This window comes from Bubalus bubalis, chromosome 13 (genome assembly GCF_019923935.1).
Source record: "Bubalus bubalis isolate 160015118507 breed Murrah chromosome 13, NDDB_SH_1, whole genome shotgun sequence".
Lineage (NCBI taxonomy): Eukaryota > Metazoa > Chordata > Mammalia > Artiodactyla > Bovidae > Bubalus > Bubalus bubalis.
This window is the reverse complement of record NC_059169.1, coordinates 9,015,800-9,028,929: the sequence shown is the minus strand read 5'-3', so window position 1 is coordinate 9,028,929 and position 13,130 is coordinate 9,015,800. Positions and strand designations below refer to the sequence as shown.

General features: G+C 42.5%; 1 protein-coding gene across 2 annotated transcripts in view; it reads right to left on the bottom strand.

Annotated features, from left to right (window-relative positions):
• Positions 1-48: 48 nt before the first annotated feature.
• The window catches only part of FGF14 (fibroblast growth factor 14), a 629,173-nt gene continuing 616,091 nt past the window's right edge, over positions 49-13,130 (bottom strand). For both annotated transcript variants that reach the window (XM_006042242.4, XM_006042243.4), the window contains exons 4-5: positions 3,407-3,605; positions 49-2,208 (exon numbers count right to left, since the gene is read on the bottom strand). In XM_006042242.4, coding sequence (XP_006042304.1) covers positions 2,072-2,208; positions 3,407-3,605 — 336 coding nt within the window. In that variant the 3' untranslated portion in view covers positions 49-2,071. The remainder of the gene's footprint in view (positions 2,209-3,406; positions 3,606-13,130) is intronic.

Here is a 13,130-nt window from a genome sequence, read left to right as displayed (position 1 = left end):
TTTTGTTGTATTTGTATGTTAGCATTATCAACAATAAATCTGCTCAGATGTTATGCTAACTTTTTATTTATTAAAGAGGAATTCAATATGAAAATGAAATAAGCATAAACAGTTAAATTGATAGTAAATCTTTAATCAGCTAAGCAGGCCAAAATTTTTAAAGGCTGGGCAAAGGCTGTCATGGAGACTTAGGAAAGCAGTGACAAAATAATTTCCCAGTAAATACAGTGCGGATGGGAGAAAATGGCGACTGGGTCATCCTTCCACATGGAAAATAACAAGAGGCCAGTACATGGATCCCACATATAGCTTTCTATAAATGAGGTTTAGTTTGGTCTCAATTAACTGTTCAGAGGAGAAAAACATTGAAATTTATTAAGTATACACAGTTAACAAATATATTTCCAAACAGTTTAGTATCAAACATTTTGAAACACTTTAGAGCCAATGGTGAACATTTTGCATGGTTTCTTCACTATGGAGTCAACTATTCCTGGACTTTCTCAGTTGCTGTCTTCCCTAAGCTCAGAATTCAACAGTTGGAAATCCCAAAGGAAGTTAAGAAAGCAAACTCAAACAAAACCAAGAAAAAAAAAAAAAAAAATATATATATATATATATATATCGGATGGACTGAAAACCTGATATTTGAATGTGTTGGTTTGCCTTTATTTTTAATCTAGAATAATTCAACAGACTGCATTCTGAGATCATGGAAAGGCACCTCTAACTCAGCTACTGGGCCACACGGACCCCAGAAGCTGAGTCAGAGGTATGGACCGGTGAAATACACAGTAACTGACTCAGCATGCTGAGCTAAAAAAAATACTTTTTTTTCCCCTAATGTGTCCGGTTTAAAAACTTGTCATTAAACACCAAAAATATTAAAGTCTAATTTATAACTAACATTTGCATTGCTGCTGCAGGAAAGAACACAACAGCCGCCTTGCCCATGCTCTGCCGAGTATGAGTGGAACGCAGCCCACATCGGGGATGGTGTTAAGTTTGGTTCATTAAAAACAGGAAGGATTCTCTATCTGAAATGGATTTAGGTAGCGCAATTCTTGTAGGTTGTTAATCATTGATTTTTTTTTTCCTTTTTTTTTTCCCAAATAATGAGGATTCATAGATGAAAAATGAACCTTAATCAGGCCTACAAGGCCTACAGAGTTCTTTTGACCCACTTTCTCAAAAACCAGTGGGTCTTGCTCGCTGGGCAAGGCAAATGTTACCATTACCAGTAAGCTTGTGATATGTATAAAACACACACACACACACACAAAGAAACTAAGAGGGATGTCAAACCCAGATCATAGAGCGCTTCCCATGACCGCGTTTGACCCCGTTTCTCAGCCCGACCGCGCGGGCCTCGGGAGCACAGTATCTGCTACTGGACGGGGGGTATATGTGTGTTTCATCAGTAGTGTGAGCCGGAGACCACAGTCCTAATCTTTATAGATGCAATTTGTCATAACAGGTTTAGAAGGCTTTCCGTTTCCCTGATCGCTCTCCCAACTAAGCCAACCGCGACAGTTAAGATTGAGAGGAACACCATCCCTACAAAAGGTCCCAGACAGTACAGCCAGCAGCCCTGGGAAAAATCAACGGGAAGAAGAGAACTCCAGAATAGCACAGGTTTACAGCATCTAACTAGAAATTTACTCAAGAGTATCTGTGTGCTACAAAAATCGAACTGAAACACATGGATTTCGCCGAAACGGGACTCAAAAAGGAATATGGGTAGCTGTCAGCAGGCAAGGTGTCGAGTGGACTCGTGAAGGAGGTCATTCACATGAAGTGTCACGGTCACAGAAAAGATATTAAAAAGGCATTCCATATCTGGTAGGGCATTCCATGGTCTGAGTTGAGCTGGTTGTCCAGGTGTCTTCTTCTTGTGGGGGGGCGCGACGCGTTGAGATTTATCCACTTGCAACCAAGGAGTTCGGGCCAGCGGGGAGCAGCCTACCCCCAGCGGCTCCTGGGCCCCCGGAGGAAGCGGGAGGGTCTGGCCGGGATAAATGGCTCAACGGCGCTCGGGGGCGAGTCAGTCACAACACCCGTGAGGGTCTGGCTATGTCGTCTTACTTTTGTTGACTGGTTTGCCTCCATTCATGATGGCCGACGCGCTCGTGCTTTTACTCGGCGTCACCCCGGCCTTCGGGACCGTTTCTCCGACGTCATGCAAAGATGGTTCTCGGTACATGGCAACTAGTGATGGGGACGGGGGAGGAGGGCAGAAAAGGAGACGTTACCTGGTTAGGCTCAAGCACAGACCTCCGCTGGAGGCCCAGTCTTTTTTCCCGGAAGTCGAGTAACCCCATCTAGAGGGAATTCCTGTTTTAAAAGCAGTAAAAACCAGCCCCTGAACAGAAAGTATGACTTCCTTTTGCATTTTCCCGTTTTGTGTCTCCAAACCGTGCACGTCGGTGTGCCTGGATTTTTGTCGAGGAGAGAAGGTTTAAATGGGGGCTACACACACACACACACACACACACACACACACACACACACACAGAGGCCACAGGAAGTATATGAGAACGGCAAGCATTTAATCCAATTCTCTTTGTTCAGCGAGAAAAAGTCAGACCTTCCTCCCACCACATGCTGTCAACACAAGGACACTCATTCCCACTCCAATATCTTCTCCAGTCTAGGTCTTTAGGTCATTAAATTCAAACTCTCAAGTGATTAAAAAGCCACATGATCACACTATATCAGCTTCAAAGCCATACAAAGCAACAGGCAAAGCCAGAACCTTCTGGAGCTCATTGTTTGAATTTTCTCTCCTGCCAGTCGTGCACAGACCCCCTTAAATAACTGAAGGCAAGTGTGAGACGTTCTATATTTTTATGCCTCATTTTCAAATGTAATCCTGAAAATCTGTAATTGATATCCTATAAGGCAGAAGTGCCAAATGGCAAGAGGATCACTGGGACTGACATCCGAGGAGGCTCCAAGGAATTGAGTGGTATCTGGTGACATCACGAATAGTTCATGTGGTTTTGTTAGAAAAGCATCCTAGGGAATCCTGGGAAAGGAACTTCCAGACTGACTGGTGCTTGGGGAAAACGAGCTGACTTAAAATCTTCTGCCATCAGAAACACAAGTGAATTAGAGCTGCCCAACCTGCTTTTAGGGTTTCGAAAGCTGATATTTTATGAAGATACCTTATGTTTCATTAGGATGAACCACCATATGCATATATACACACATACACATATATACAGTAACGTATACAAATCTTAAATGCACAATATAAGTAGACACCTGTGGGACCACCACCCAGAGTAAGGTAAGAGACATTTCCAGCCTTCCACGAGGTTCCCTTGTGGCCATGGCAGAGTCATGGATGTGGAAGATAAACATGTAATACATCTGATCAGGATACTGCACACACAACACTCACCTTCCAATGGCTTGGGTAGAAAATGAGCTGCTGGTTTGGTTTTCTTTACTCTGTTTCCTTTCATAACTTGCCCTTCTTTATTTAATCCCAAAAACCAGGCTCTGCCAGATTCCTGTTGTCTGTACAGCATAGATGAGTAGATTACATAATAGTTTTCAAAAACAGATTCTTTAAACTTGCACTCAGGGGTAAAAAGTTCCTGTTGAGAGAAAAGAAAGAAGTGAAGGTTAGAGGAAGGGGTGGGAGCTTCCTTGTATTTCCTCTTCCTTCTTGCAAAAACTCGTCTAGGATGGCCGACCAGGCAGCGCTCGGGCATGGATGACCAGATGTTCCTCTTCCTATAGGTGTTAACTTTTATCAACATACAATGTGTCGAGAAGAAGCTGCTACTTTTTGGGGAAAAAAAAAAAAAATATATATATATATATATATATATATATACGTATGTATGGGGCTTCCCAGGTGGTGCTAGTGGTAGAAAACCTGCCTGCCAATGCCAATGCAGGAGAAGTAAGAAACGTAGGTTCGATCCCTGGGTTGGGTAGATCCCATGGAGAAGGAAATGGCAACCCACTCCAGTATTCTTTCCTGGAGAATCCCATGGACAGAGGAGCCTGGTTGGCTACAGTCCATAGGGTTGCAAAGAGTCGGGCAAAACTGAACTGACTTAGCACACATGTATGTATGTATATAGGCAAAATTATGGATGTCCTCTAATTAGAAAACAGAAGACAGGAGCAATAGTGTTTGGTTGAACAGGATACAATTCAAGCAGGGTACAACCAGAAACAGCACAATAAAGTACCATCCTGTGCATGCCTTTGTGCTAAACTCCTTCAATCGTGTCCAACTATGTGGGGCCCCACGGACTGTAGCCTGCCAGGCTCCTCTGTCCTTGGAATTCTCCAGGCAAGATTACTGGGGTGGGTTGCCACGCCCTCCTCCAGGTGGTCTTCCAGACCCAGGGGGCAAACCAATATCTCCTTTGTCTCCTGCATTTTCAGGCGGGTTCTTTACCACGAGTGCCACCTGGGAAGTCCAGCATCCTGTATTCACGATAAATTTAAATAATAATAATGATAATATTGGGTTGGTCAAGAGGTTACTTTAGGTTTTTCTGTAACATCTTATGGAAAAACCCAAATGAACTGTTTGGCTAAATCTCTATAAGATATATTGAAGGTATTTGCTAACCTATTTTCAATATTTCTGTAGGAATTATTATTACATGATAATCTAACAGTTTCCAGTTGTTCACTGGATCACTGATATTACAGGATGACATGTTTTACCTACAAAGAGACAAACTGACACCTCAAACTAAACCCCTGACAGTCAGTTGGCACACGAGCTAGCCCCTGAAGCTGAGGCCAGGGGTCATGTTAGCTGGTCATGGAGATGGGAGCTGAAAACCACGACCTAACCCATGATCTGGAGCCCCCCTGGAACTCTTCAAGAGAACCATCAATAGCTGTTATGACTAAGTTCCACTCCACATATTTTGAAACAGCACAATGAGTTAACATGACTTTCAACACCATAATCTACATCAACTGATGAATAACACACAGTTGCTACTTTAAAATTATTATTAATATTACAAATATTCATAGATGAGTTTTACATACTTCTAGAAGTTAACCTACAAAAGCATTTCTGATAGACTTCTTTGAAAAATAATTTAAAAATTCCACCTTCCTAGTTGCATATCATGGAAGTCACTTAACTAGCTTTTGTGGCTATTTTATATAGGCTCAATACTGTGCTATTCCATATTTATGAAATACAGATGCAAAGTAGACCTTTATTGTCATTATCTTTTTGAAAATATCACGTACTTAAATTTTTTTTCACCTTAGTAGATTTTTATGACTGCTGAAAAATGGTAACCTTGTTTTCTTTTAAAGAAGTTATTTTCTAGGGAGGGGGGTTCAGGATTGGGAACACGTGTACACTCATGGCGGATTCGTGTTGATGTATGGCAAAACCAATACAATATTGTAAAGTAATTACCCTCTAATTAAAATAAATAAATTTAAATTAAAAAAAGAAGTTATTTTCTATACACATTCAGAAAAACACATCATTTAGGATCTAAAAAAATAAAACCTTTAAGAGTTAAAATTATGCTAACCATAATAAGGGGCATGACATTGTTTCCTGTAGAAATGGTCTTTAAGTATTTCCCATGAGAGTGTTAATTGTCAAGTGGTGTCTCTTGCAGGATACAATTTATTCAGAGTGTGCCATAACTTTAACTCAATGAAAGTTAAATTGTTTTCCAAGGGGAACAGGTTTTGTTAATGGCAGATGCTTCTCATGACAAAGATGACAGTTCCAGTGATTAATTTGATGAGATTAAAATAGCAGAAAGATAGGTTTAGCCCCTCCCAAAGGAATTTATGTAGCCCTCATTTGAATAAGGTACCATCTGAATAAATGTTCTGGTCTTCCACTAAGTTTTATTTCTCCAAATATCCTATTAGTTCTCTCACTAATAAATGATAGCCTTGGTAAGTCAATCTCCAGGCCCTGAACAGAAGAAGGACTGATAAAAGGGTCCGAGTTCACACATTTGTGGTGAGGTAAGGAAAATAAACAGCGCAGGAGCAGCCACCCCAGTCCAAGGTCAGGGCGGGCGGCCGGGAGGAGCTGCCCCATGTCCAAGGAGCAGTGGCTGTGCGGGAGCAGGAGGGCCGAGAGGAGCTACTCCACGTTCAAGGTCAGGAGGGGCGGCGGTGAGGAGATACCCCTCGTCCAAGGTAAGAGAAACCCAAGTAAGATGGTAGGTGTTGCGAGAGTGCATCAGAGGGCAGACACATGAAACCATACTCACAGAAAACTAGTCAATCTAATCACACTAGGACCACAGCCTTGTCTAACTCAACGAAACTAAACCATGCCCTGTGGGGCCACCCAAGATGGGTGGGTCATGGTGGAGAGGTCTGACAGTATGTGGTCCACTGGAGAAGGGAATGGCAAACCATATCAGTATTCTGGATCATTGAAAAAGCAAGAGAATTCCAGAAAAACATCTATTTCTGCTTTATTGACTATGCCAAATCCTTTGACTGTGTGGATCACAATAAACCGTGGGAAATTCTGAAAGAGATGGGAATACCAGACCACCTGACCTGCCTCTTGAGAAACCTATATGCAGGTCAGGAAGCAACAGTTAGAACTGGATATAGAACAACAGACTGGTTCCAAATAGGAAAAGGAATACATCAAGGCTGTATACTGTCACCCTGCTTATTTAACTTCTATGCAGAGTACATCATGAGAAACGCTGGGCTGGAAGAAGCACAAGCTAGAATCAAGATGGCCGGGAGAAATATCAATAACCTCAGATATACAGATGACACCAGCCTTATGGCAGAAAATGAAGAGGAACTAAAAAGCCTCTTGATGAAAGTGAAAGAGGAGTGTGAAAAAGTTGGCTTAAAGCTCAACATTCAGAAAACGAAGATCATGGCATCTGGTCTCATCACTTCATGGGAAATAGATGGGGAAACAGTGGAAATGGTGGCTGACTTAATTTTGGGGGGCTCCAAAATCACTGCAGATGGTGATTGCAGCCATGAAATTAAAAGACGCTTACTCCTTGGAAGGAAAATTATGACCAACCTAGATAGCATATTCAAAAGCAGAGACATTACTTTGCCAACAAAGGTCTGTCTAGTCAAGGCTATGGTTTTTCCAGTGGTCATGTATGGATGTGAGAGTTGGACTGTGAAGAAAGCTGAGCAACAAAGAATCGATACTTTTGAACTGTGGTGTTGGAGAAGACTCTTGAGAGTCCCTTGGACTGCAAGGAGATCCAACCAGTCCATTCTGAAGGAGATCAGCCCTGGGATTTCTTTGGAAGGAATGATACTAAAGCTGAAACTCCAGTACTTTGGCCACCTCATTTGAAGAGTTGACTCATTGGAAAAGACTCTGATGCTGGGAGGGATTGGGGGCAGGAGGAGAAGGGGACGACAGAGGATGAGATGGCTGGATGGCATCACCGACTCAATGGACATGAGTTTGAATGAACTCAGACAGTTGGTGATGGACAGGGAGGCCTGGTGTGCTACAATTCATGGGGTTGCAAAGAGTCGGACACAGCTGAGCGACTGAACTGAACTGAACTGAAGGAAAATAAAATGGAATGCTCTAAATCTGGCTTATCCTCAAAAGATTAATAAATATAATACTGGTTGAACATGGATCTTCTGGGACAAACAGATTAGAATTTGGCATGTCCTTTGTCATTTTACTGAGACAGGCCAAGGCATCCAAAGGGCTTCCCTGGTGACTCAGAGGGTAAAGAATCTACCTGCAATGCAGGAGAACCAGGTTCGATCCCCAGATCAGGAAGATTGCCTGGAGAAGGGAAGGGCAACCCACTCCAGTATTCTTGCCTGGAGAATTCCATCATGGACTACAGTCCATGGAGTTGCAAAGAGTTGGACATGACTGAGTGACTAACTCTTTCACTTCACTTTCAAGGCATCCAAGCATAAAAATAAAACCTAAAGCAGGTTTTATTGTTAAAAATCTGTCTTAGAATCAGCTGGGAGTGGGTTTGGTAAAGGCTGACCCAGTTGACCATTCAGGCGGAGAGAGGAGCTGGAACCTGCTGCCTAAGATATTGGGTCTCTAACCATAGCCTTCCCTTATTAAGAGGATCACAGAAGACTGATCTTAAAGGCTGACCTCTAGCTTTGGAAATGCAGGTCCACAGAGTAGTCAACCCTTCCTTACATGGATCCGATCCCAACTGCTGTGATGTATGAAATGTGGAGGATGCTGCTTGCCTTACATTGGCAATTAGAAATGTATTGTTTATACTCTAAATTGAGGAAGTTGAATATGAAAGATAGTGAAGACCCTTGACTCAGAAGAAGTCATTTATTCTCAGAGTGTACCTCAGTATGGTGGTACTAGTGGAACCGCCTGCCAATGCAGGAGACACAGGAGACATGGGTTCAACTACTAGGTTGGGAAGATCCCCTGAAGGAGGGCACCGCAACCTACTCTAGTCTTCTTACCTGGGGAATCCCATGGACAGAGGAGCCTAGTGGGCTACAGTCCATAGGGTCACGTGATTAAAGTGACTTAGCACGCACCTTAGTATACCTCTGACACTAAGTCTTTTTAGATACAATGTTTGCATCTTAGGACTCCGAGGAAGTCAATAACACCTCCTTTCTGCAAGCTGTGGCAGTGACTTCACAGGGAGGTGATTCAGTCTTCTACATTAGAGCCAAAGCTTTCAGGCAGTTGTACTGGTGGAGACTGGTCGGTACTTTTTCACCCTTCTTTATTCTCGGTTAAATAATTACTGCATATACACATACTCACATGCACACACACACTACATTTAAGGCTACACTTGTCTAATGCTCTTTGCTAGACTTTTAGAGAATTTAATCTGTTCATGAAATACTGGAGTTGAAAACAATCCCTTCATTCTCAGGAGAACTGGTAGGATTAATGGAAACTGCGATTGGTAACTACTCATTAGGGACAAATATACTTTTAATTTGCAAATGGGAGACAGAGTGAACAACATCTGTGGATCCAGACTGCCTGGCGTCAACCTTGACCCTACTCTTTCCTTGCTGGGTGTCCTTGGGAAAATTACTTAATCTCTGGGCTTCACTATTCTCATCTCTAAAATGGGAACAAAAATCACAGGATAAGGAACTTCCCTGGTGGTCCAGTGATTAAGAATGCACCTGCCAGTGCAGGGGACACAGGTTCTATCCCTGGTCCAGGAAGATGCCACATGGCGTAGAGCAGCTAAGCCTATGCACCAGAATTACTGCAGCTCAAGCGCCTGAAGCCTGAGCTCCAGAACAAGAGAAGCCGCCTCAATGAGGCCACGCACCCGCAACAAAGAGTAGCCGTCACTCGCGGCAACTCGGGAAAGTCCATGGAGCAACGAAGACCCAGCACAGCCAAAAATAAATAATAAATAACTAAATACACAATCATAGAATAACAGGATGGTTGGAGGAACTGAGTGACACCATTGCTTACTCTGGACTCTTTCTTAGATCTTGAAGCTGAGCAAGTACAACATTTGCAGGCTTGCTGGGTGCAGCCCAGCAGAGCACATGTGAGGATAAATGCCCCTCACTTAGTCTCGGAGTTGAGCAGACAGAGTGGCAGAAAAGGTGACGGTTCTCATGGGAAAACAAAAGCCTTAGATCTTTAGTGATCTGGTTTTTCAAGGAATAAAAATACCCGGATTTCTAGATAAAAATCTCCTGTGTGTGTTGGCAACTATTTGTTCCTGCTTGTGTTTTTCACTATAGTGTGTATCAAGGATCTGAGATGGCCCCCTGAACACATCAATTTGAGACCCTCAGTGTGGACCAGCAAGAGAAGAACTAAGGAAGGAAGGAACCCCAGGAGGCTTGTCAATACAGCCCTAACCTGATGGATGGTTTTTAAACGATTGAGCAATACCAAGATTGTGCCAGTGAGACATTCTACAGCTGGCAATGATAGTATGAGAAGACGTATTTAAGTCTAAGCTCAGCTATAAACTCTTTGAAACTGCCAAAATGAAATAGATAAGGAGTTTGGTATGTCTTTTTCTCCTCCTTCCAGACTATATTTAGAGCCACCAACACAGCCACAGCAAAAATCAACAGCGATAGAGTCCCAGCAGACGCTTAAATATTAACCTGTAACTTTGCCAAATGAAATCATCAAATCACAGAAGAGAAAAAAACACAACAATGAAACAAAAATTTCATATCTCCTTTTCTGTTGTGGTTGTTTTGAAAGGAAAGCACCATCTGTGGTGTGCTTATTATCTTAACAGTAGCAGCAGAATTCCTCTTTGGAGGGTAACGTCTTTGTTTAGGAAAATACCGTGATGGGCCATTTGCATGCAGCAAGCTAGGCTTCTCCGATCAGAATGAGAGAAAGGGGTGGGGGGAAATAGAGGACCCAGGTTCCACAATTTGTAACCAATGAATAAGCCATAAACCCAGATAACTCAGCATAATCAAAACCTAATAGCTAACAGTAACCTTGAGAATCTGACTCAGTGGTTGAGGAACTACAGTCCATGGGCCAAATTCATGCTACAAAGTTCAGAGGAGAGTTGAGATTGCATGGCCTGCAAAAACTGCAGTATTTACTGTACAGTCCTTTGCTAAAAAATTTTGCCAACTCTCATCTAAAGATAAATTTCGAGGACTTTCCATCCTAGGGAATTGGGGGAGGGGTCGTTAAGCTAGTTGCGAATATTTCCAAATGAAGTCTGGATTGCACTTATTTTCATATATACAAATGCAGACCATTTGAATCAGTATTTTCATCAGTGTTTCAGCCCTGGAAAAGCCTTTATGGTATGTTTTGGGTCTGGGCTTCCTGTGAAAGTGCTGGGCTAACTCACAATCCATTGAGTTACTACATCTCTTTTGTTTTTATCTCTGACTATATTAAAAATTGTTGTTTTGTTGCTTAGTCACTAAGTCATGTCTGACTCTTTCCAACTCTGTGGACTGTAGCCCACCAGGCTCCTCTGTCCATGGGATTCACCAAGTAAGAATATTGGCTGCTGCTGCTGCTGCTGCTGCTGCTAAGGCACTTCAGTCGTGTCCGACTCTGTGTGACCCCATAGACGGCAGCCCACCAGGCTCCCCTGTCCCTGGGATTCTCCAGGCAAGAACACTGGAGTGGGTTGCCATTTCCTTCTCCAATGCATGAAAGTGAAAAGTGAAAGTGAAGTCGCTCAGTCGAGTCCGACTGTTAGTGACCCCATGGACTGCAGCCTACCAGGCTCCTCTGTCCATGAGATCTTCAGGCAAGAGTACTGGAGTGGGTTGCCATTTCCTTCTCCTGGGGATCTTCCCGACCCAGGGATCAAATCTAAGTCTCCCGCATTGGCAGGCAAATTTTTTGACCACTGAGCCACCAGGGGAGCCCTCCTGTTACTATACAGAACAAATTAATAAATGATCATGAAATTTTAGTAAATATTGATTCAGTTCAGTCAGTTCAGTCGCTCAGTCATGTCCGACTCTTTGCGACCCCATGAACCGCAGCACGCCAGGCCTTCCTGTCCATAACCAACTCCCAGAGTCCACCCAAACCCATGTCTATCGAGTCGGTGATGCCATCCAACCGTCTCATCCTCTGTTGTCCCCTTCTTCTCCTGCCCTCAATCTTTAAATTGGTATTATTCATAAGCTTGCTATTATTTTTATGATTAGAATAAAAATGTATTAAAGCAAGAAAATGGAAACAAATATATTTACTATGTATCTTTAAATAAGAAGCTTTAAGATTATAATTAAAATATGTGGGAACTGGTTCTATAATGTTAAATCTGTTTTCTCCATAATATAGACATGAATAAATTCCTAAAATAATAATGCTTGCAACATGAACAGATGGTATCAGTGCTATAAATATTAGCAAAACTACCACAAAATAAATATGCTTAAAGAAGTATTAACCCAACCATATACCATTCTCATAATTTGTTATGGCTTAACAATGGATGCCTAATAATACTACTAACAATGTCATTATTGTGTTAATAACACAGGGCTTCCCAGTTGGTGCTAGTGGTAAAGAATCTGCCTGCCAATGCAGGAGACACAGGTTTGATCCCTGGGTCAGGAAGATCCCCTGGAGAAGGAAATAGCAACCCAGTCCAGTATTCTGGCCTGGAGAATTCCATGGACAGAGGAGTCTGGCAGGCTACAGTCCATAGAGTCACAGTCAGACACAACTGAGAGACTGAGTATACATAATTACAGATAACACTTAAATTGTGTATAATTCTGTACCAAGGACTGTTCTGTACATTTACCTAATCAACTAACTGTTCCACACTATAATCTATGAGATTGGTACTATTAGTACCCTCATTTTAGAAATGAGAAACGGAGCCCAGAAGGGTTAAGCAATTTGCCCAAGTACATTTATTTTCATCAAGATGACTAATTTAGCTATTCCTATCCATTTATCATTCAACTGAAGAGAGGTACTTTATTTTCAAGTTTAATCATGTTTTTAATTTTATTTTTTTTAATTTATAGTTTGCTTTTAATTGTAGGATAATTACTTTATAATAGTGTGATGGTTTTTGCCATACATCAATGTGATCAGCTGCAAAAATGGGCTGAATTCTTCATCCTCCCCTGAATCAAAGGTCTTCAGCATGTCATTTGACTTGTCTTCTCACTGTGAGCTAAGGGGGAGAGGGCAGAGGCTTGTCAGGCACGTGTTCAATTGGGTTTGCCCTCTCAAGCTCTCCACTGCCCCGAGAGCACGCCTGGGCTAGCCTGCTGGAGGAGGGACACGTGGAACATAGCCAAGTTGCCTAACTTAAAGTAGCCTGTTTCCAGACAAGTGATCAAGTCCTACCAACATTGACAGAGCCACCTAGCCCAGCTCCATATGACTCTAGATGCACAAGCATTACACATTTAATTGTTCTATCTTACTTCAGCAGTCATTGTTGCCTACCTGGTATCATTAAGGAATTGATAAGCCATACAAATCAGTATTTACTCAGTGAGAACACAGGAAATATGTACCTTAGGGCTTTCTTGCTGACTCAGTGGTAAAGAATTCACCTGCTGATGCAGGAGACATGGGTTCCATCCCCGGTCCAGGAAGATCCCACATGCCTCGGAGCAACAAAGTCCATGCACCGCAATGGAGCCAGCGTTGTGGTGTTGAGCCAGTGTTTTAGAGGCCAGGA